The following is a 25,864-nucleotide window of genomic DNA, read 5'->3' on the forward strand; positions in this document are numbered from 1 at the left end:
CAAATACAAACACCCTGAAATTTGACCCACACGGAAATTTCTGCCATTGCCATGGGAAGCAAATTAAAGGCTGTTCTGAAAGGGGAAGTCCAGAAGATTAATATTCACTTAGAAGCAATGACAAAATACAGACATTTGAGGCAGCTATAAACATCGCCCATGCAGAAAAAAAGCCTGGAGACAGCTCGTATTTGTGGTTTCAGCTTTCTGAAGTCCCTTCATTTCCCCTGAGCTGTATCTAAAACATAGTATCCACCCATGATTGAAAGATAAAGCAACAGTTAGACCCTAAAAGATCATAAAGTACAATAAAATGTAACCAAGTTCAGATTTAAAGAACATCATTTACTGGAACACAAAACAGTGAAGCTACTTCTTATGCTACTTACATAACTGTAAAGGCATTTTATGCTTGGTGCAAGAGTAAGTGCTGGTAGGTCAGGATATTTCCTTTAAAGCACTTTCATCTTTTACTTTCTTCATGGTTTACCCACTGTAAAACTTACCTTAGAATCATAGAATCAGAATAGTTAGGGTTGGAAAGGTCCTTAAGATCATTCAGTTGCAACCCCCCTGCCATGGGCAGGGACACCTCACACTAAACCATGTCACCCAAGGCTTTGTTCAACCTGCCCTTGGACACCACCAGGGACTGAGCATTCACAACTTCCCTGGGGAACTCATTCCAGTGCCTCACCACCCTCACAGTAAAGAACTTCTTCCTTATATCCAATCTTAACTTCCCCTGTGTAAGTTTTAACCCGTTACCCCTTGTCCTATCACTACAGTGCCTAAAGAAGAGTCCCTCCCCAGCATCCCTATAGGCCCCCTTCAGATACTGGAAGGCTGCTATGAGGTCTCCACACAGCCTTCTCCTCTTGAAAGATGTCAAAGCTCTTCTGCATTCCTGGCTGAGAAAGGCATTAGGATTTATTGTGTCTGGTTTTCACTTCACCAGAGAGAGTGACAAACATGCAGATATTAACAGGATTTTTTAAAAAGGCCTTTATTGATTTCATGCTCAAGACATCCATAAAACAATCACTGCCTGTAATTCAAAGAACTGTAGATTTGACTTAGGAAAATATAAATATGCCTCACTATGTCACAGTATTTGTAAGAAAATAAACTTAATCATTTGGTAACTTGGCTTTAATAATATGCACTTACTTTCGAAGAAGATTGCAAAGAGTACATTAACCAGGAAAAGGGAGAACAACTGATCATTTATCAGTTTAACCATCATTAAACTTACTTTGAGCTAGCTACCAATTTTAAAGAGTATATAAAAAGTAGGAATACCAACATCACCAATATAGCCCCAAAATACAAAATCAAGACCCTAAAAAGGCACTTCTAGTTTCTGCTTCAAGTAAGTATTTCCAGTGTTGGCAAAATTCCTCACAAATAGAAGCTATACCTGAATATCCGTTTGTTACTGGAACATATAATTCTATCATTTCAACATTAAATGTTAATGCTTTATATCAAATCTGTGGCATTAACTTTCTGTTGGTTCAAACCTTCTTAATCAACAAGCAGACATTTTTATTTCTGCAAGCAGAAACACTGCAGTACCACTGTTTCAGGCTGCTTTATCAGTTAGCTGTCATCTGCAAGGCAGAAATCTTTACAATGGCACTTTCACAAGGCATCACCCAATTACAGTTTGCCAATCATTTCCAAGGAGTTTAATTCTGAATTTTCTACTATATTTTCATACTATTCAGGTAAATCATTGACAAACCCCCATTTTTTGTTTATTCATTTATGCTAGAGTGACAACTAAATAAATTGACTTCCAGAAGCACAGAACAACCATTAGTCTTCATTAATAGTGCTCATGTAAGGGAAATTAATGTAATAGACTAAGAAGCATCCTTTTAAATAGCTACAAACTGTTTCATCATTGGACATACCCATAATATGATGGTCTCTGGAAATTTCCAAGGAAGTTATGGTTCCATGAGTTCACAGTGAATGAAAAGATAGAGTCTCACAATTTAATTTGTTTCTTCTTAATTTACAATCTGTTTCCTGGAATAAACCTTTACGGGTCAGGTAGCTTACTCCCAGAATGTCATCAGTAGCCATAAATCATGACAGCCATACTAAGGGAAATTAAGATACAGTCATTAGTATTAGCTGTCAGGTTGGCCCACAGCATTTATTTCTTCCTTAAAGTCTTGCATATTGGCCAGCCATCAGATACCCCATCTTATACAATATAAAAATCTAGTGTAATTAAATTTCTGTTATTAAAAATGTATTACTCCAGTTTATAATCAAATCTCCACCCAAAACCATATCCTGATTTTTCATCACTGGCTGCATTAAAGTACACTTTCAGAAGTAAAGTTCCTTGGTGAGCATAGAGACCACACAGGGAATCTGCTTCTTCTCACTGAAGCGTGGATCATCAGACTGTGATTCAAAATTGGTGGCAACCACATAGTTGACCCGTGTGAGGATCTGCATGATCTCAAGTTGTTTTCCATGCTCATTTAGCACAGAGCACAGGGACTGCACAAACCAGGAGCCTCTTCCAGGATTCCTCCAGGAGTAATAACCTTACAGGAAAGACAGACAAGAAAGTATATTTTTCCTCTTTTTTTTCTTGCTATATTGAAGATATGAAATGCCAGGGAATATCTGAAGAATGGAATGGCAGAGAATACGTCTAATTTGTGTGAAAGACTGGGCAAAGAGTGATAACGCACACAGAGAAAGATTAAATCTTATCACTTGTGTCACATATCCTATTTCATTAAACTGGAGAATAATGTGTATTAGCTCTCCTAACCTCACACTACTAAAGTACCGATCTATATTTCTGCATTTGGGAAACTGCCCTGCCCATGGCAAGGGAGTTGGTACTAGATGATCTTAAGGTCCTTTCCCAACCCAAACCATCCTATGATTCTATGCTTTTCCTCTCCAAGTTTCATGCTGTAACTATTTCTCTTCCTGCCTCAATCAAGTATTCAACATACTCACTAAACTGGGACATGGACAGGCATGATTCCCAAAAAACTGTATTGCCTCCTCCATTTGTCTACGTCTTTTCACCTTCTCAGATTGGGGCTTTATCCTGTTTCCATGACAGCTAGTGTAAAAAGAAGTGCATACAACACAGTGGCCTAACATACAGTAGGCCTTAGTGTTTTGTCCATCGATGTACAATATGTTATGAATAAGGGTAAGTTTAGCATCAAATCAATGTGAGTGATGAGTTGTTAGGCTTCTACCCCCACCCTGACCCGCTTTTCTTTACCTGGCACTGTGGAATACGCAAACAGAAAATCTGCTTCCACTGGAATTTTGTATCTTGGATTGGCATCTGTCTCCAGAGTGTCATTTGCAGGTCCAGAGTCAGTTTGTATGCCTTCATCAAATTCAGAGCCTCTGCATGCCTGACAGCAGTGAAGGCAAAGAGAACTTGTCCAATAAGGTGAAATAAGGTGTTATAAAACTGAGTATTTGTTAACATTTTTTAATGTATATAGTTTTAAACAGTACTTTGCATGTATTAGAAGCAGAAATTAAATTCCATGGGATGTCTCATTGTCCAGTGATAAAATTACTAGCCTGCCCATTTTAAAATATACATCCCTGAAGGGAGGGAATAGTGTTGCAGGCTCTGGATTTCAGTGGATTGTCAAAGTGCCAAGTCAGCATTAGTTTACTATATAAGATTATTATATATAATAGTCAGCAATTAACAAGTGTAATTAGCACGTCATTAACAAGTGCAATGTATAACCACATTCTGTACTCAGCTCTGTCTGCAGAGAGGGAGTTTATCTTTCTGCTTTGCAGCTCATGTATTACCAAGCACAAAGTGACACCATGTACAAAATTACAGTGACAATATATTCTTTACATCTGTGAATGCTGTATATAAATTATCTTTTAAAAACAAACCAATCTCCCAACTTCTCTCAACACAGTTTTTCACAAAACCGCCACTACAATTCAGTAAGTTAACACATATTGCAGAGCAAACAACCAACATATCATGTTTTCTCCACTGCAGCAGTAGGGTACTGTATTTACCTTAGGGCTATTACCTGAATGAAGAATAACTTGGGTTTGCCTATAAGGCTTTTACACTTGTCTCCTCTGAATAGCGCAGTCAAACTCTTGATAGCCATGGGTCCATCAGTGCCATAGATGAGGCCTTCTTCTCCATGGCTTAGCAGGATACAGGCAAAACAAGCGGCATCACTGTGATTCTCCTCAGCAGCTACAAATCAAATACTTCTTAGCCAAAAGGAAGCAACATTCTAAATAAAAATTATATTTAGCAAACACATTTTTCTGAGACTAAATATACACTGGGCCTCTACTAGAAGGCACAAGAGGGAATGGATAAAAATGACACAACCTACTTTTTAGTACTGTGATGTGTATCTTGAATACATAAATGCATCCTTCACTTGACTCCAAGTCTAGCCCACTGGAGTCAACAGGCTGGATTCTGTATCTATTATGACAAGGCTCTTCACTTAATACAAAGGACAGATGCTTCAGATTCCTAATATAACAAGAAAACTGTATTTCTGAATTGATGTTGGAAGAAGAGGTGGGGAATTAAGTCTAATCCATTCAGAAACCAAATCCTTCTATACAGAAAATAGCATGCAACAGGGCTCAAGCAATCTGTTCTAATTTGACTTGCTTTGAGCAGGGGGTAGATTCAGTCACTTCCAGAGGTCTTTTCCACTCTAAATTATTCTATGATTCTAATTTTTTACCTTGCTTCAGTAATTTTTCCATATCACCCCGGCTTCGGTCATTGTATGTGCAAACCTCAAACCCCAAGTTCTGAAAACTCTTAGCTAAATCTCCAGCATCTTTATCAGTGCCATTGCGTGTACCCATTCCTGGCAGAAAACAAAGAGTAGGGTTGACTGCACATTACACAATTCAAAATTAATCACATGCTCAAAGGTACATTTTTAGGTTTATAATTAATAAAACTAACCAGTGTCATGGTGACATGATTTTAAAACAATCCTTTTAACAACATTCTCAGCACTGAGAACAAACTGTGAGGTTTGTTTTCATACAAGGTTCAGCGTTAACACGGATCTTATCCTGAAAAATGTTGGCATGTCTCCAGCATCTTGCAACACTGGACCACTATGGATGATTCTGTCTCCTTTTGGTTATGCAGTGTAACTGAGAAACAGCGGAAAAGAGCACCTATAATACCCATCTAAAAGAAACTGATATAAATTCTTTGGAATAAACACTTGATTTAGTGTGTATGCCAAGTATATAGGAAAAGACCTATAAGTTGACTATAACACAAGTATCTGTTTTGAAACTCTACATGGTCTGAAAAGTTAAATGCAGGAGTGTGAACAGAGCACAGCTACAGCTTTTAGTTTCTGTAGGTCATAGCTGTAGCTCAGGGACAGAGGAGTTATAATATGGATCGCAGATGCCAAAGTTCAAATTTTAACAACCCAGCCTTAACCTCTGGGACAAAGGGTTAGTTTGAAGTTGGTAGAGCAAGGTGACATGCCCTTTGAAACATGAGCTGCACTGCTTTAATACGAGTGAGAAAGAACAGGAATAAATTGTAGGAATAACTGTTTCTCAAAAAAGACAAATATAATCATTAAAATTCCATGTCCTAAAAATAAAATGCTTACTGATTAACTAAAGTATAAGAATTCTAAGGTCTGTAATGACTATCATCAGAAGAAGAGCAATACCTGTTTTGTCTTCAAAATTTTTGTTGTTTATAATAATACATTTGCCAACTTTCTTGTAGTCCATATTATACTGGAATGTGGGTGTAACAATTCGGTACTGATTACTGAGAGAGGACTTTGGCTGTTCTTCTTCTCCATTCTTCTTTTTCCTGGGTGAACCAAATGGAACTACTGTTAGGGCCCAGTCACATGCAGTGTGCCTATTTACCTTAATTCAAATCATCCAGGCAGCCCCACCCAATGTTTTTTCTTCTCTGGTATTTGTTTTCTTCCTTCATATTTTAAATAGAGGCACAAAGATCATGTGATTTCTATGAAGCAATTACTGTATGCGGTTGGATACTGATGATGGTAAAGTGACTCTAAAGTGCACTGCAGCCAACAGTAATATATGCAGATCCTGACCCACAGATAAAACAAATACCTAAATATGAAGTCAGGCTGGTGATAGCCTTTTTCAAACTATGGTTCTGGACATATTTTACTTTTACTATAAATAATTCATGGAATCTCCCTTAATAACTACTTTAAATACAAGAAGATTACCCGATGGAGTGATAGGATTTGTTTACTAAATCATCATCACCCATAAGTTCTCTGAAGATAAGGCCAAGCATTAGGCAGTTCCTACTGACAAAGGTTATAGATGTGGACAGGCCATGCATTAATTTGATCTGCCAAACAGCAGTCTGATCCTATGCAAAAAACCAAGCACATTTGAATGTAATTATCAATACCTGAACCTCACTTAAAACCAAACAGGAAACCCACAACAAAACAAAACAGGCATTTATAGTTCTCTGTTAATGACTACATACTGACCATTGCAGCCAGCATGTGCATCTGAAGTATAAGCACAAGGAACTCAGCAGTACTTGCTTTTAGAGGTGGGCATTCTGGTCCAAGCAGGTGGTTTCAGATATTGGTAAGATTTCCTCCAGCAGAACTGAAGCCAGTAAGAGCCTATGAAGGCTCTGATTCAACCTCAGAACTATGAACAAACTTTGGAGCAAGCCCAGTTAGAAACAATGCTCACAGAAGGCCAGAAGAGGTTATCAGAACCTCTCTTATTTGGTCCAGCATCCTGCTTCCAATAGTATTTATTGATGATGTCCGAGAGCAAAACATAACCTATTTTCACAGCACAAATAACTGTATAACACAGTTCGTTATTAACAAAACTAGATTTTCCCCATAATCTCAATTAATTTAAGTACTTTCACTATTCCCACTCTTACATCTTTCTAAAGAACTACTAAGCTATGTGGTTCAATAACAGCCTGTAGACATGAGATCGCTGCCAACTGATTAAATGTTTTTAGTAATCTACTCTCTTACCTTCCTGATTTAACAATTGCTATCTTTTAGCATAAGTGCCCCCTTTTTTATTACTAAAGGACAAACCTATTTGGAAACTATAACAAACCCTGTCTGGATGATTCACTGTGTTTAAATGCTAATACGACTCAATTTTACAACAGCTTCTTCTTATTTTTGAGTGTCATCATGTTTTATTACAAAGGGCCAAATTAAATAGCTGCACCTGGCAGGCTTTCTCTATACTCTTTCTACATGTGACCATCCTAATATCCTCTCCTCTCCTCGACTTCTCTTAGAGAAGACAAAACATGATATTGAATTAAACTTACTTGAGGATTCCGTCTGATACTCTGGTACATTCTTTTCCTGGCAAATGACAAGTATTGGTATTCTCTTTGCATACTGCTTCTTGAGGGCTCTGGGAGCCATAATTAAATATGCTTTGCCTCAAGAAGAGATTTTAACCTTTTTAAAGAATTATCCACAACTGTATGATGTTAATATTACATTTGACTTTCAAAGAGATCTTGGATTCTTATTTTAGCCTAAAATTCCCCCTGGTCCTAGATCACTTGGACAGCTCTTTGGCAAAGAGACAAAAAGTAATTTCAGAACAACAAATAACCGTTCAGGACGATGAAGAGGCTAATTTCCTCAGTCCACACTGGAATCAGGTTTCTGCAGGTTTATCTGGCTTCAGTGATTTCCTGAACAAAGCCATGCCTACGAGGGGCTGTTACACACAATAGGATATTTTCAAGGTGATTGTACACAAACTTCTGTTTATGTCCAACCCATGAGCAGTTGTGAACACTTGGGACAGATCCACATGAGCAGTACTCTATCATGTTTGCACTGTCTGCTCTCCTGAAATGCTGGAAGTGATCTAATTCTAGTCCAGAAATCATGCAGCCACATTACCCTATAAAAAGCCTCAATGTAAAAAGAAGCTGGGTTAAGGGGCATAGTAACATAGCCACACAACTTCTCTGAAATCACCTCACTTCTGAGTTCAATAGTTTGCACTCATTCATACAGAAATACTTGGGAGTTTCAGAGATGTGACTATTACTGCTGCTATTCCCAAAGTACACAAATTAGATTCTGCACAAAGTAGAATCTTTATCCCGCTCAATGTCAAGTGTAACAGAGAACCCTCATCAGTAGCACACATTCCCTATTCCTTTATAGAGGATAGTATGGTTTTGTTCTAATGATTCCTTCCAAGCTGAACAGGCTAACAAGATACTAAGCAACCACAGCATGCTTTGTAGGGCTATGCCCATCATTTCTTTACTGGCAGACAACAAACAGTTCCAGGAATCTTTTAGTATCTATCCAAACTGAATAAATAAGGAAGCAAAGATTGTGGAGTATAAATATCCTGAGCCTGCAGTCCAGGGAGAAATTGTTTTTTGAAGATTCTATTTTCTGTGCCAACATGGAGCAATAGGGGAATTGCCTGACTTGACCTGCACTAAACTGACAGCGTAAGAGCCAACGCTTCAGTTTCAACAAGCTAAATCAGACCTTGTAATAATGACTAATAAACATGTAATACTGAGTCCTTAAGGGGAATGCCCTGTCACTGACAGGTTGTTTTATGACTGAAAGCCTCAAGCTTCCTTGATAAATTTTTGTTCTCTAAGCTTTGAACTAGACACATGCTAAATATTTACCGCTGTAGTTCTCACTAACCCTTCTAATCAATATGTTTTCTGATGGGGTTTTCACAGGTTAGTTATGTGCTGTTATAAAATGTTTTAAGCTATTTCCCCTCAGTTTTATCTCATTCTGCTTCTCTGACATCCAGTGTCTTTAGCTTCCCTCTTTTGGGATTCAAACTTGTCCAGACTAAATAGAAACTTGAATTTTAAGACTGTTTACTCTTTCTTCAGCTTTTAATTACAACTGTGCCGTAATTTCTCACTCCACTAGTGGTCACTGATTTTTCCCTGAGACAGAAATATTGTTCTGGCCAGTGCTCTCATGTATTTCATGTTCTCTCCCTCCAATCAAGGGTTCAGGAAAACTGAAACTCCACCCTGGCACCCTGAGAGCCTGACTCATTTTCACCCTTAATTTGTTTCTAAATCTAGGCTTTAGGTTTGACAACTGAAAGCAGTGTCTCTTAGAAGCTGAGATTTCCCCTCCTTTGGCTTCCTTTCTACTGCAATCTTCCTGCATTTTCTTCGCTACCATGTATTAATATGACATACCAACAAAGTAAGAATCCATGTGCAGGAGAATGGCTTCCTTGAGTGTTGCAGCCTCTTACCATCTTTCCCACCTGCTATAGCCAGGCTCCTGGGCTCAGCTCTACCAGTCCTCCAGTGTAACGTGTTTCAGTGAAAGCCAGATGCTTAACTTCAAGTGTAGTGTGATATATTTCCACAGGGAGAGTCTTCACTTTCCATCACATCACGTAATGTCAGTTGTGTAGTCTGGTATTGCCTAATTTGCTCAAGGTGTAAAGGCCAGTGACTGTAAAAGACCCTTCTGCTCTAAGAAAGCTGGTCTGCTCTAACTATATGGACTCCACTTGGAACAGCACCAGCACAACACGAGGAAAGTTCTCAAGAACTGTTAACACCACTTCATTTACTAAACCTCAGCATTAAGAATGATTAAAAATAGGATGATAATAATTGACAGACAAGAGAACTCTTCTGAAAACATGAGCTGCTTGGCCTAAGAAGCAATGTGACACCAGCACACGAAAGAAGAAACAGCTCTCCCTGGAGAAGAAGTCACTTCAATAGCCTTATGGACAGAGGATTAGATGAACAGAGACAAGTTTCGCAATCATTGCTTCCCAGTCACACAATGGAAGGAGTTTTCTGCTTGCTTTTTTCCCTATTTGTTCACTTTTCTAAGAGGAAATTAATGTGTTAATAAAAATGAACTCTAAAAACAGTATTACAGAGAGATATCCTGGCTTTGAAAACAGCTATAGTATCCTTCTCTTCCAGGAAAGTTGGGGATTTTTGTTGCTGTAAGCCGATGTAAAATAAAAAACGTCAAATAATCTGTGTAAACAGATTAAAAATTAAGTCTACAATAACGATACTATTCAATTTCAGGAAGTTGACTTTAGCGGTAGGTGGGAAAGGCTAAACTAATTATGTTCATTTCTATTTGAAGTACACACACACAAGAGAACACTTTCTCTACGAACTTCAGTAGGTTTGGGCTTTACTTGACAGTGAATATCACAAAACATTGTGACAGTTTTTTACTCTTTCATGCTTCTTTAATACAATATGTATCAGTTTTGAATGACTGATAACAGGTTTCTGTTAAAATCTGCCTTAAAAAACAGGCTACCTTTACAGAACACACCATCTCAGGATCCTTTCTGAAGTCCCCACGCTTTTTAGCATCTTCTCAGGTAATCAACCAACATCCACCAGAACTTTCATACACGTAACATTGTGGGATGCAATAGATCTTAAAAATGCAATGCTCTTTATTCCATTACAAACAGCTGAGATGTTTCCTGCATGGCTTTTACATTTGGGGACCTCTTTAAAAGCTTCATCTGAATAAATTCCCCATCGAATTACAATACTGTGGAGTAAGTGAACATAATACATTAGTTTTAAGATCTCTAAAGACACTTACGTAGCCTATATTGCTGATTTAATTTGATGCAGTTTGTGTGGTTCTATGCCACTATTTCTGTCTAAAAAACCCCACTTCTGCCATTACTGCATGCACAGTATAAATGATATTTGCGACTGCTGCCCATCACAAAGCACCACCAAACTATGTGTAGTATAACTGAGTGTGCCAGAGACTACTTCAGAGTTATTCTTCCAAATGAAATTAACAAGAAACAGAATTCATAAATTAGACAAACCAAGGCTCAATATTTTGTCTGTTTCTACCTTAAACTCAGTAATTAGTGGCTATTCATACGGCTGATGCTTTCTGATGATCATACATTAATATGTCTTACTCCTACATAACCTTGTCTTCAAACTGCCAGCGTTAATACTTTTATCCAGTCTAATTTCACCGTATTTAGTACACCTCTAATTACTGTACACTCTCCCCTCTTTGAATTTTTTTCTCTTGAAACCTATTGGCAATAACAAGCCAAAGACACTTGTAAAACATGACTAGAGCTTTTTAGATCTTAAGTTCTTTAAGGCAGACTCTTTGTTCTTTGTCAGATCCGTTTTGGTAGACTGTCACACAGATTTAGAGCTGCATGCAAATAATAGATTATCCTGTTGCCTCTTCCCATTAATATTTCATCATATTGGCAGAGCAGCAACATTTCTGGACAAGAAGAATGTGTTACTACTTGAATAGTCTTTCATAAAAATTAATATTCCTTTACTGTTAAAAATCAGAAAGCATAAATTACACAGGATAAGGACTAACCATAAGGGCTGGAACAAACAGGATCATAGAATGATTTGAGTTGGAAGTGACCTTAAAGCTCATCCAGTTCCAGCCCCCCTGCCTTGGGCAGGGGTACCTTCTGCTAGACCAGGTTGCTCCAAGCCCCATCGACCCTGGCCTTGAACACTGTCAGGTATGGGGCAGCTACAACTTCCTGTGAAAACTCTAAGGAATGTTTTACTATATTTGCTGCATTTAAACATGGATAAATACTAAAACTGTATTACGGTGCATTTGATGGTGTGATCCTGGGTCACAGGCCAAGAAGGTATCATGCTAGAATACTAAGTGAAGCCAGCAATAAACATTAACAGGAGCCACTGCAGAAGATACTGGCCTCTGGGAGATGTCAACTGTTTCCAACCTGTTACACACTATGGGTTCAGAAAACTTTTCTTCTCAATACATTCCAATGGCAGATGCAATTTCCATTTCTCTCTTTTCAGACAGAACACCTTACCAAGGACTTTTTTGAAAGCAGTTAAATATAATCGTGAATCAAAAAAATACACACTATCCCTCACAATCTCTGTTTAAACAAAGGTTACTTGGGCTTCCAAAGTACATGCCAGTAGAGAAACTTAAAACCAGCTTAAAAAGCTGAAGGGAAAATCTCCTCAGGAAAAAGGGACAATACTAATTATGCAGGAGGAAGTTCAAGTAAATACTGCATGCTTTCACTTTCCCTATTGAAAGTATCAGCAAATGACTGTTGACTTTGACAGACTAGCACAAACAAAGTATCTGGTCTTTAGAAGGCTATTTTTAAATATGCCCCAGATAAATGTCAAAAGAAAATGTTTAAAAAAATTCTAATATTAAAGTCAGAATCTCTTCAACATAATAGAAAGTCTTCGTTTAGAAGAGAGAAGAAAAACGGTCTTACAAAACTGAACATAAAAGTCCCCCCAAAAGCATCTAAACATTACTTCACCTATACTGCTAACTATGGCAAAGAGATGTCTTATACAAAGGCATGAAAACTGACGGCTGCAATTTAGAACAACAAACATGAACAGCACAAAAAAAAAACCAAAACCCTGGAACACTAAAACACAAACCCAATCAAATGGTACTAGATTTCTGTTCCCTCTAATAACCTTGTTTTGCCTGTTGAAGTAATTGTAAATTATAGTGAAACATGGTAAACTGAGAATATTGGAGTCTAAAGTTCATATTCACCAATGACACATAGAGTCTATGCAACCCTTTCATCTTCATGTACTACTCTGCTGAAGTGCCTAAGCCTTGAAAGTTTCTTCTTGGAAAGGGGTAGGATAAAGAGAAATGGCAAGTGTGTTTGCTCAAACATCACAGCCCTGAAGGAACGCACCCTGCTTTCAGCCTGGGAGGCAGCCCTACTAAAAGCCACAGGACTAGTCAGGCAGTAAAATTATCCCCATTTGCACTGCTCTCAAGATCAGGGCCGTAATAATTATTTAGCCTCCAGCTTCTTTTTGAACTGCCAATTAGTGCATGGCTTCTTAGGACATCTTTGGAAATAGATGTTCTGCTGCTTAAACGAAGCCAGTTTAAAAGTCACCAAAGGCAAAGCCTTTTGCCTGAATGACCCTGAAACTAGGAAGCTAATGAAGACTGTACCTCTTGTTTCTTTGGAAACTGAGGTTCCAAGCCCTCCTTGTAACTGTAAACACACTAATTTTGAAAGGAAAATATTGCTATAGCAGTCTTGAAAGAAAGGAGTTAGATAAACAATGTGATTATTTCCTTGAACTTATAAAGCTAATAACGGAGCTGTGAGGTACCCAAGCTATCATTAACAAATTCTTTGCTCAAGACAGGGCTGAGTTCATTCATCCAGTAAAATAGTATCATATTAAAAGTCTGTTTTTATTCTTACTATAACATACCTAGCAGTACTGTTACAGATTTTGTACAAAAATTGCAAATTAAAATGCTTTATTTTTTTCAAGAAACCCTGGCATTTTCCTACGTTTCCTGTAGTATGCTGCATCACCTCCAGCAATAGAACACAAGCTATAAAAGTAGTTATTAAACTATTCATTCATTGTTCATCAATTAACTTGATGAACAAGTTAATTAAACAAACCAAAACGCTCAGCTGGGGGGATAGGTTCTGTTATCTGCTAAGAGCCACTTAGTTGTGCTCTAGGTGGAGACCTGAGTGTGAATCCTGATTCTGCTACTGAATAGCTTTAGCAAAGTAACTCGGTATCTCTTGGTTTTAGCTTATCCATTATGAAATGGAGCCTAAACAAACTTATTTCATAAAAGAACTGCAGATCTCATGGCTTCTTTCCAGGGGGGATAGCAGTGTACAGTAAACTAGAGAATGAATTTAAAATCCACTGTTTTGTACATACCTACTATGTTCACATCCAGAGCATGGGAGGTAGCTTACTGCCATCTGCCTCCTAAGTGGTTGAAACAAAGGCACTCTTATTGTTCACTATGGAGGTTTACAGTGGATCTCAGTTCAGACACAAATTCCTATCTCTGGTTACTGCACATTAGCTTCCCTGAAGAGATAAAACTGCTCATGCCTACACATGATTATTTAAATTGAACTGCAAAAATGACAGGGTAGCAGTTCACAGAATACAGCATTCTCCCAAAGTATACATAGCCCTAAAGGCCTCTGAGACCTTGGCATAACAGTCAAGATACCACAGCTGATCACACTGCAGTTACTCACCTGCACTACAGCAATGGCTATCAGTATGTTCCTTTGAAAACATAATCTAAAGTGTATTAGCTTGAATCACAACAAGGCTCCGCCTACCACAAAACTTCAAAACTGCAACAGTCTCGGAGATGAACAAAATCAGCTAGGGAACTGCAAGATGCTAACTGCAGTAACTGACTCACCGAAGTATGAGCACACCTTTCATTTGATCTCTTGCAAAGCAAGCCACAAACCCTTATTCAGTAGTTTCTACAAACCTGCAGCTTCTGTTTAATCTACAGAACGTCTTTTAGATTGATACTCAACTTTTTTTAAAAACATCCATGTATAGATCCATTGGATCCATTTATGAATTCTTTGCTTACAAAAAGTGCTTCCTCCTATCTTCTGATTTTCCATCACCTATATATTTGTATAATATACTACGTATTCATACTACCTACAATAACAGAAAATTATCTTTCAACTTTTATTTAGAGAAACTAAATGCATTTTAAATCCCTCATTGTATGACATTTTTTAGACCCTGAGCTACTCTTACAGCTTTTTTGTCCCTTCTCCAATTCAGAGGGAGACTCTTCTTTAAGAACTTGGAAAACAAATAAACCCAGTCCAGGGCAACTGTAAACTCACTCTGTAATGAAAAGAGCAGAGCTGTTTGAAGGAGTAAGCTTCAGACTGCAACTTCTGACATTGTATATTTTATATATATATCTCTGGAGTTCTGATAGTTAACATCTGCCTCCTTCTTCTAACCACGTTTAAATGATGGTCTTCACATAATTCAAATCAAAACCATGGCTGTAATTTTATTATATACAAATGAAGCAGAGGAAGCACGCTGGGGCTGAGCCAGCTGCACTTTGTAAACAGTTTCAACACAGACTATTACATCTAATATTGTTCACATTTTGCAGCTGTTAAAAAAGAAACAGGCAACAGTATCCTAGTCTTTGTGCACATATTTCATATATCATTTACAGCTTACATAACAATTTTGAGGTGTGACACCTGCAGCAGAGAAAACACCAGTAAAGTTTTAAATTCTCAACCATCAATCTGTAATTAATCTTCAGCTTCCCAATCAGCTGTGTGATACTTGCTGTGCAGGCCTCATAATGTTGTATGTGAGATAATATTCAAGTAACAAAGAAAAGGTAAAACTTTACAAATAAAGCATATTGCTTGCTGAAAGGTTTTCTCCTTATTTCTAGAAAACCTGCACGTACACACCTGCCATGGGTGTTCTGGAAACTGAAATCCTACGTAGTATAATGAGCACAGGCAACTGCCTGTTCGGGAGGGGAGCGTGGGAAGAAAAGGTGAAGCCTCTCTTATCTATCATAGGTACTAAGAGCAATTAACAGGTACATACATTGCTATACGGAACGCTTGGAAAATTACAAAAAAAACCCCAATCCTCCCCTCCTAAACCCTATTTCTCAGAGTACTCTCTGGCCAGGACTGGCAGTTGCAAAATGTCACTACAATTATAATTAGCTTGATATAAACACTGACACTAAAATTCTCAGGGTATTCATTCATGAGCTTTCCAAACAGGCGGCAGAGAAGGAAGGAGATCAGGAACATTCTACAGTACCTTGGCTCATCATCAAATGGTACTCCACACTGCATCTGCAAACAACTTCAGCTTGTCCTCAAGAACAAGTCTAATCCTCTGTGCTAATGCTAGGAGCCCACCATACTCAGGGTTACATTGGAGAGAGAAACAGGATGGATGCTCTCTGTGTTCAGGCCCAAACATTCGCATGTGTCAGCAGTGGGTCACGCTGGACTTTTCTATGGGGCTATTCAAACCCTCACACCCATCACCCTGCAAGCTGAGGTCATGCAGGCCTGATCTACCTTTGCTGACAAGCAGAAAACACTCCTGTCGCTCTGATTCTATCGCTGTTCCTATGTAAGAGTGTAGGAAAACACAGCTGATCCTGAGAGTAAGGTGGGACAGAAGACTTCATTTTGTAGTATGTCTGTCTTCTTTCTCTTAAAACCTGATCCACCATTATTATTCTGATATTAGCACACTATTTCTAAGAAAATGCTGCAAATTAACATGCAGTTTCCAAAACTTCTTTGTATTCTGATTCGCAGATCCATTTCCTATGTATTTATTATTTATTTAAACAGGTTTGGTTTATTATAAATCCAGTTTAATTTGGTTTTGAATCTTTTGAAAGCTTAAAAATGACACTACATAATAGCTTTCCTCCAAATTTTGTATGACAGCCCAGCGTTTGCTGCAATGAGGGGAATAAATTCCTACACTAAGAGGAAATTAGGATACTTGACTCATTGTTTTGATTGCTACGGATACAGTTCATTGATAACCCAGCGTTTGTTGTGCTTTATGAGATAAAAGCCTCTAAGGAGGCTGGAAACAAACACTGACTGTGAATTAGGGAGTTCTTACACTTTAGATGGGATACTGGGGAATTTCCTATGTGGCACATCCAGTAAATGTCCCAGGTAAAGTATAAGCCCTGACCAGATTTTCACTAATTAATACTCCCGTAGTGTTTTCCAGAAGTTGAGCTCCAGACCTAACAAATAATCAAACCAATTTCCCCAAGTCGAGTCTGTTTTGAACCAGACAGTAATCTCTCCATTTCCTTATTTCAACCAATGAGCCTTTTGCTGCATTTTTTTCTCCCTGTCCAGTTGAAGAGGGGAGTGACAGAGCGGGATTGGTGGGTACCTAGCATCCAGGCCCAGTGTTTTCAAATGGCAAAAAAAATAGGGAATGGACAACTCGGGAAAACGTGTGCATCTTCATCACTGTGAAACTGTTCTTCATAAAATTCTACCTGCAAAGGAGCTTCTTACAAACCAAATAAAAATAAGCTGTTGGTAATCAAAAGTGGATAGAAGCAATCCCCCTCAAAAGACAGAAGAACAACAGAAGAACAAAGCTGACACAAAGACAACTTGCCACACTTGTTACAGCTCCAAAGCTGAGGTTCAGCTGAGGCTGAATCTCAATAATGAACATTTATTCATTGAAGGACAAGGCTATTTTGAGAAATATACCTATACTGAGACAAGGGACATGAAGTTGAAGTAGACGGCTTTGGTAACATCCGTGCTTCCCTACTTTGCTGCCCTGTAACCAAAATAAATACCATACAAATGAAAAGAAACCTTTATATCTGTAAATCTTTTTGACCTGAATGCTAGTTTACAAACATGGTAGGTATCATAACTATTGCACTACTGAAGGCAAGATGCACATTGACGTTTCCAGCAAGCTTTCAGATTCATTAAAATGAAAAGTCTCAAACTTTATAGTGGCTTGAGTTGGCAGAAATAAATACTTTAGAGATATTTTGGGTTTGCAGTGTTAAACAGATGAAGTACTCTTGGTGACTATATGTCGGTGTACCCTATGCACTTCTCTAATTCCTTAGTGGGATTTTCTTACAATATATTTCATGTTTCTGCATTAAGGACACTACAGAATCACACAGTTTCAACTGTAACTAGATATTAGTAAGAATTCCTAAATATATATGTAAATTATGTTTTCTGCTTCCAGATGAGAGGAATATTGCCCATAAAACAAAACATTAGGGCTGGAGTAGGTAAAAGTAACTAGAGGACAAATGGTTCTATACAATTAAATTAGAATAAAACTGGTACCTATACTACTAATAACCACCTTCTTCCGTGTTGTACTTCTTCACTGAAGCCCACAAACAGTCATGACTATTGACAGCGCAAGCATGAGTCTACCTTGGGAATTTTCAGATACAGATTTAAAAAGAAAGAAAATACAACTTTCATTAGGAAATCTCTGCTCTACTTAATATGGTGGAAGCACAATTGTTTCATGTTACGTTTTCTGGATGCAAAAATAGGCTTGCTGCTATCAATCCCCAAGACGAATCAGTCTCACCTCTGTGCCTGGCAAAATCTTGGAGCAGATTCTCCCGGAAGGCATGCTAAGGCACATGAAAAACAGAAAGATGCTTGGTAACAGCCAGTATGGCTTCACGAAGGGGAAATCCTGACTGACCAATTTGGTGGCCCTCTATGATGGGGCTATGGAACTGATGAACATGGGCAAAGCAGCTGACGCCATCTACTCGGATTTGTGCAAAGTGTTGGACACTGTCCCGCATGACATCCTTGTCTCTAAATCGGAGAGACATCAATTTGATAGGTGGACCACTCAGTGGATAAAGAACTGGCTGGATGGCTGCATGCAATGGCTCAGTCTCCAGCTGGAGACCAGTAACGAGTGGTGTCCCTCAGGGATCAGTGTTGGGACCAGTCTTGTTCAACACCATTGTTGGTGACATGGACAGTGGGATTGAGTGCACCCTCAGTAAGTTTGCTGATGACACCAAGCTGTGTGGTTCGGTTGTGTCGTGGTTTAAACTCCCACCAACGCTGGAGGGAAGGAATGCATCCAGAAGGCCCTTGAGGTTGTAAGGAGGGCCGATGCCAACCTCATGAAGTTTAACCATGCCAAGTGCAAGGTCCTACAAATGGGTCAGAACACTCCCAGGCACAGCTACAGGTTGGGCAGAGAAGAGATTCAGAGCAGCCCTGCGGAGAAGGACCTGGGGGTGTTGGTTGATGAGAAAATGAACATGAGCCAGCTTCAGTGTGCGCTCACAGCCCAGAAAGCCAACCGTATCCTGGGCTGCATCAAAAGGAGCGTGACCAGCAGGTTGAAGGAGGTGATCCTGCCCCTCTACTCTGCTCTCCTGAGACCTCACCTGGAGTATTGTGTGCAGTTCTGGTGTCCTCAACATAAAAAGGACATGGAACTGTTGGAACAAGTCCAGAGGAGGCCACGAGGATGATCAGGGGACTGGAGCACCTCCCGTATGAAGACAGGCTGAGAAAGTTGGGGCTGTTCAGCCTGGAGAAGAGAAGGCTGCGTGGAGACCTCATAGCAGCCTTCCAGTATCTGAAGGGGGCCTACAAGGATGCTGGGGAGGAACTCTTCATTAGGGACTGTAGTGATAGGACAAGGGGTAACGGGTTCAAACTTAAATAGGGGAAGTTTAGATTTGCTATAAGGAGGAAATTCTTTACTGTGAGGGTGGTGAGGTACTGGAATGGGTTGTCCAATGAAGTTGTGAATGCTTCATCCTTGGAGGTGTTCAAGGGCAGGCTGGACAAAGCCTTGGGTGACATGGTTTAGTGTGAGGTGTCCCTGCCCATGGCAGGGGGGTTGGAACTAGATGATCTTAAGGAACTAGATGAGTTAAGGTCCTTTCCAACCCTAACTATTCTATGATTCCATGGTTCTATGACACCAAATGACGATATGATATCATTCTGTGGAGAAGTATTTTCAAAGCCTTAAAGCACAACAGGAGCATACAGAGCACAGAAAAGAAAAAGAAATCTATGGGAAAAATTCTATTTGTTTCTATCGCATAAAGACTTAAAATACATGTTTGAAATCCTCAGCTCAAGCTTCATTTAACCATGTTCTGAAACGTGGTTGTGCACAAGCTTGCCACAGTGTATCCTGCTTTCTTAAACAGAACTTTTTGCTCAACTGCAACTTACCCTAATTTCTGCCCACTTCTTTTTTTCGCAATAAACAAAATTGATACCCTCCTGCCATCTAGTGGCCACAAACCCCCCGAACCAAACACCACCGGCGGATGTTCATTCAAAACTGACTTCAACTCCTTTCCCCACCACCACTAACTAAATACTATCACTTTTTCAAAGCAAAGGAAATACGTACAAGTTAATTCCCCTTAACTGTGGTGCAGCCAAAAGAACCTATCCGCTCCGTGGCTTGTTCTGAGCCTCGTGGCCTCGATGCTAAAGCAGGCCCACACTCTTCTGAGAGAAATGTGCTGCAGTGAATAAGATTCTCACCTATTTCTACTTACTGCTCTCGCAAGATGAATCTCCAGTCACATCCAGAGAATGGTAATTCACCATTTCAAAGCCTTGAAGAAAGACCAGCAGTTTCCGCTAGCTTCCAATTCTGAGCTGTGAAGCTGGTAGAAACTGCTGGCCTTTCTGCGAGGGCTTCAATTTAGTTTCTCACTGCTCTGGGTTTCTTTTTTAATACAAAACCTAAGCTGAATCTTCTCAGTTACCTCATATTTCATCTAAACAATTTTTTACTTCTAAAGAAAAATGTTTCAAACTTATCTTCAAGGAGTTCCCAAAAGATGAATGCCTCAAACTGATGATGCACAGTCAAATTATTTGGAAAATGTCTTACAGAAAAAAGCGATAGAAAAGCTGATTATTGCCTTTCCTTCAGGAATGATTAACTTTGAGCTGCCTAATTTAATAGCAGTATTAGCATATCACCTCTTATAAAGAAGACCAATTCAGATATTGAAACACACATTTTATAGTTTAAAAAGAATCTTTTGAAAAATGTTTGGCAAGATTTAAAACCAAACATACATTATGTATTTTGCATGACATAAATCTGCTAGAATTAATAATACACACACACATCATAAAACATATTTAAGGAATGAGAAAATTAGAGAAAGCAAAGTGGCTTGCTTAACAGCACATCAAAAGTCTTCTAACACTAAAGCATCTTCACTTCTTGCAGATTTGTTACCCCTATTAGACTCACATAATAAGCAGCAAAAATGAAATTATATTCTCCATGTACTTTCTCTAACTCATACTGTTTACTTGAATGTGCATGTCCAGTAGCGATAAAAATCAAAACCTCTTTGTAAATACCACAGTCTTTGTAGTAAATGCCTCTAATAAAATCCTTCTAAATCTATGAAGTTCACAGTGTTAAGTAGTAACTTCATAGAATCATAGAATCACAGAATGATCTGGGTTGGAAAGGAACTTAAAGACCATTTAGCTCCAACTCCCCTGCCACAGGCAGGGACACCTTCCACTAGAGCAGGTTGCTCCAAGCCCCATCCAGCCTGTCCCTGAACACCGCCAGGGCTGGGGCATTTCCTCACATTCAATAGTATTTGTACAATCTGCACTTTCATTCTTCATCTTCTTCATTTTCAGTCACATTTATCTAGCATTTTCAGGAGTACAGACAAGCAGTACATAATTTTTGCTTCCTATACAATTAATGAAAAAAAGCTTATACTTCAGTGAGATGACTATGTTTTAAAATAAAAGGCTTTTTAATTTATTCTGTAATGGGTTGCATCTCTAGACTCTGTGAGGCTTCTTTGTGCTACAACCTAGATGGCATATCCAGGCTTTAAACTAACTTAAATAGTCAGCAGGGGATTCCAGTGTGCAGGAGATGAGCTGAGCTGAATGCAGTAAAATAGATAATTAATGGCATATTTAATTCCCAGCTCCACCAAAGGGCAGTGTTTAAGATGAGGGACCATAATTGACGCTAAATGAACTAAGTGATCTCTTGACTACCAAATAAAGCTTATGGGAGATACCATAAGGTACAGATCTATACATTAAACCTACATAGTATAAACCATCTCCCTATCTAAACCACTGATGACATTGTGGACATGGCAAACTGTACACCAAAATCCCACTGAGGGGTAGCACGACAGCTGATATAATAACAGGAATTAATGCAGTAACTTACTTTGCAAAAAGTGAGAATCTGCTACTTCTGTCTGGCCTTGCATCAACTACATCTTCACGAACTTCATCACCTCCATCTTCTATAGAGTGATCAACATGCTGATTCCCCGACATCTACAGATAAAAGTACAGATTTCTGACCCTGTATTAACATGACATTGCACATGCCTAGCTGCCTGCTTATGGTTACCAAAAGTAATTTCTCTCACACATACCACTCTCAAAAATGCAGGTAAGAACAAAAGTAAAAACGATTTTATGGTAAAAGATCTTATGACTAACTCCCAGGGAATTTTTCGGTGGTCTGGAAAGAACTATGCTGGGAAGAAAGCAAAGACAACTAACAACAAAATAGTTGTAACTGCAATTCTACCTAGTACTAAGACATCCAGAGAGCTCCTGTTGTTTCATTTGCACACAGTCAAATGCGTGTAAGAGAAAAAGCCCTGTATTATCCTCTCTGGATGGAATCTTAGGTTTTCATTTCTCTGTTTTATGTATACCAACACTAAATGATTAGTTAATACATGTGTAGACCTGTTAGGCAGAAAAAAAGTTGTGTTTCTTGGGAATTAAAAGGTATTTTCATTACATAAAGCATTCTTACACAACTTGCTATATTTCAACCAGTGGGGACTTTCTGACTGTTACTCCAGTAAGTCTGGAACATCTTCACTCATCTCAAAAGCAACACAGGGCACTGCTAAACAAGGCTAAGCTGGCCTAATGACTTCTTCCTGATGAAAAAAACAGTCCGTTTCCTCTTCTTCCATGTATTCTGTTGCCCACTGAGGAAGTATATTTAGATCACTGACCCAGCAGAGAAGTACAAGAAGAAAGGAATTATTTCTCTGATGGGGGCAATGATCTGCACCAGCTCAGACTGGGTGAGAAGGCAGTATGGGACCTCATGCACATGGTGGGACGTGCTGAGCCACCTTGTCCAACTCCAGCTTTGGGCTTCAGGAAGAAAAGCAGCAGTGATTTCTGCCTCTTCCCCATACTTAGGCAGATTAAAATTGCCTTATAATTTATTTACTCAGAAGAGTTTACATCTAGCTTGAAAACCATCCTGCTGACCCTGCCAGGCCCAGCTGCTACATGGCTGCCAGCACCACCCCAGCCAGGCTCTGCACCATTAATGGAGGTTCCCGAGAGTAACAGCAGTTCCCAAAAGCTGGGATCTAGATTCTGCTTTGTCAAACTAATGCGCTTTTTTTATCCTCTTTTAAAATATAAGAATCAAGGAGCTCACAGGCCGCAGGTGGGCAGTGAAGCAGCCGAGAAGCACGGGTGGCTGCCTCAGGATAGCAGTCCCAAACCAGGGCGGGCGAGCGCAGGACGCCAGCTCCTCCAACTACCAACTACACACATCCCAGCTCCCACCGCGAGTACTCCTACCCCCGGTCAGGAAACAGCGGTGTAGGCACCGCGGCCACCTGAAGGGCCCAAGTGTGTGGTGCTGAGGGAGAGCCCCTTCCTCCCACCCCTACCTCCGCACCTGGGCGCCAAAGAACGGGGAGCAGCGGGCCCCAAAGAACGGGGAGCAGCGGGCCCCAAAGAACGGGGAGCAGCGGGCCCCAAAGAACGGGGAGCAGCGGGCCCCAAAGAACGGGGAGCAGCGGGCTCCGAGGCTGCGCAGCAGGGGCCAGGAGCGGAACAGGCGCCGGGCAGCGGGAGGGCGGCTGAAGGGAAGGCGGGAAGGCGGCAGGCCGGGCCGGGGGCGCAGGGGAGCCGAGCGGGGTGCCTGAGGCGAGCAGGGAGCGCGGCCGGCGGATCGCGGAGGGGCAGGCGGCTGGGAAAGGGCCGGGGCTTGCCTTGGCGCGGGCGTCCGGCGAGGCAGAGGGGAATCGAAAGTGGCGTGGTCGCTCCCCGCAAGCCGGCAGTGGGGCGAGTTCTGCCGGCCCGGGCCTGCCCCAAAAGAGCCGCGTCTTCCGCCCACTAGTGGCCGGGGGGGCGCTGCGGGCTGGCCAGTGGGCAGGTGGGGAGGGTGCCCCGGCCCTCCTCGCTCTGCTGGTAATGATGGCTTCATCACAGCAGAAAGGAAATTGCCCTTTTCTAATGTCTGTGCTCTGTCACACCTCCGCCAAAGAAGCGCCTTAAGTTTCATGGTGACACGAGATTGTCTGGATCTAAGGAAATCTTTTTCCTTCTATAAGCTTCTGTGGCATTTCCTTATCTTTCCAATTATTCAGTGTGTTGCATCTCTGCTAATGACGATCTCCTACTGCGCAGCTGTTGCATCAGGCCCAGCAGTCCAGTACATGGACAGCAGATTGGCACAGTCTTGCTAATTACTTCTGGATGCGGGCTCCAATCCTGCAAAATCATACACCTACCCAGCAGTGTGTGGTGTTTAACATTCACTACCTGAAGAGATTTACATCAAAGCGACATTTTCCAGTGTAACTGCCTCGTAATTGGCACAAAACACAGGCATGGTAACAGCCTTTTGCTTCACAACCGGTCACTGCTCCAATGTGATGGAGGAGCGTCTGACCGGCACAGTGGCCCTTACTGTGTGTCTGCATGCTGGGGATGGTGTCTGCTTCATGGGGTTATGCCTGTAGCTCCTGGTTTGAGATGTAGCCAAAGTTTTCTTCTGAAAATCGAACTAACAAAAAAACAAAAATCCCATAGTTCCCGCATGCCATCTGTTAGCTGCTTCTTTTCAAGGTTTCCAAAGCCATAATGTATGGTAATGGGCAACAGAGACACTAGAAATGTATAGATCTTCAAGTAAATGCGTGAGAGATGGAGACCGCCATCCCCAGCAAGGACTGGCAGTGTCACCAGAACTTCAGAACATCCAATTGTGCTTTCCTGATGGTGCGTATGGGGTATTACCTAGGAAATTCTGAAGCTATTTGCCAGCTGTGACCTTTTATATCTTGATGAAAATCTTTATCCATTGCCATCTGGCCCCCACAGCTGAATTAGCAGACCTAGAAATGGCTTTTTCTAGAAGTAATTGTATTCCTATTGAAAAAGTGGTATCTGCTAATGCTTGCCAGTTTTTGAGAGTTTACTCGTTGAACTGTGCATGGGGAATTTCTTACTCAAACTGTTGATGAGCCCCTGTTTCTATTTGCTTTTCATGTTGGTTGCTGGCATTCACAAAGAAAGGTTGATTCCTCAGTGTTCTGTGATAGCTTTCTTAACTACATGCTACGTTAAACAATTTTAATGGAGTATAAGGTGCTAGATCTTTCAGAAAACCTTGCTTGTTTTCAGTGATGAGTAAGGGAGAAATTAAAAGGATAGTAGAAGGAAGTATCTTGCTTCAGGCATAGAGTGATTGCTACCTGGGGAAGGGTCAGGAAGGAAAAAAGTTCTGATGTATAATACTGAACAGCTGGCTGTATGCATTGCTGGGCAGGGGGAAGAACCAGTAATGTAATACCTATAGCATCAGCATGCCTTTTCTTATCCCTGGAGATGCACTCTACTCCCTAAAAACATTAATAATGAAGCGTTTGACTGGATATTTGCATTGTAGAAAATAAGTGTTTAACTACCACCTAAGCAGCTGCCGGATGACAATGGAGCATGCCACTGGGAAATTGGAAGGTAGAAGGCAGGTACAAATTAGAAGGCTTGAGGCAAGTAAATAGTACCTGTCTGGAATAATAACTGTGTGCTGTGTTCTGCACAGCATCTGTGAAAACAAGGATGGGGTTCTGCTGAGGCCTGGGAGTCAAGTGTGGGGATACTTGAGCAACTCCTTCCTAAATGGCAGTTTTTACAATTTGATATATTTTTCAAGAAAGGATGAATGGTTTTGATATGGTGTGGGAATATGGAGGCTGTGGGGTGTGATTTGGCACAGCACAACTGTATGAAATTCAGTAGAATAATGCAACTCAGCTTGGTGTGTGTGTTCGGGCAGGATCTGTCTGTAATCAGGCAGAGGTGATCTGTTGCACATGCCATGTTTTATGAGTTTTAAGCCTGAATCGTTTTTAGCTTGTGATACATGATAAATGGGCATATTTGGACACTGGAGGTCTCATAGTATACACATAGACTGTGCTATGCATGCTTTGCACACATTTCTTCAAGCTTTCAGCTGAAGCTGTAGCACATCCTCACTAGTTCTTTCTCTGCTCTATAACAGTGATGCCACCTTAGCCTGTTGGTTCTTTTTTCCATTTCTCTCTATTTGCTCTCACTTTCTCTT

General features: G+C 40.3%; 1 protein-coding gene across 1 annotated transcript; it reads right to left on the minus strand.

Annotated features, from left to right (window-relative positions):
• Positions 1 to 979: 979 nt before the first annotated feature.
• CASP7 (caspase 7) lies at positions 980 to 22,317 on the minus strand. Its single transcript, XM_061458706.1, has 7 exons — positions 22,297 to 22,317; positions 21,686 to 21,798; positions 5,727 to 5,875; positions 4,758 to 4,886; positions 4,071 to 4,246; positions 3,275 to 3,413; positions 980 to 2,570 (listed from the first exon to the last, which is right to left on the minus strand). The coding sequence occupies exons 2-7, from the start codon at positions 21,796 to 21,798 to the stop codon at positions 2,347 to 2,349; spliced, it is 930 nt and encodes a 309-aa protein (XP_061314690.1). The 5' UTR covers positions 22,297 to 22,317; the 3' UTR covers positions 980 to 2,346.
• Between the last annotated feature and the right edge of the window lie 3,547 nt (positions 22,318 to 25,864).

Source organism: Pezoporus flaviventris, unplaced genomic scaffold (assembly GCF_033815535.1).
Source record: "Pezoporus flaviventris isolate CSIRO_AGI_PZ_B2104156 unplaced genomic scaffold, CSIRO_AGI_Pfla_v1 ptg000029l, whole genome shotgun sequence".
NCBI lineage: Eukaryota > Metazoa > Chordata > Aves > Psittaciformes > Psittacidae > Pezoporus > Pezoporus flaviventris.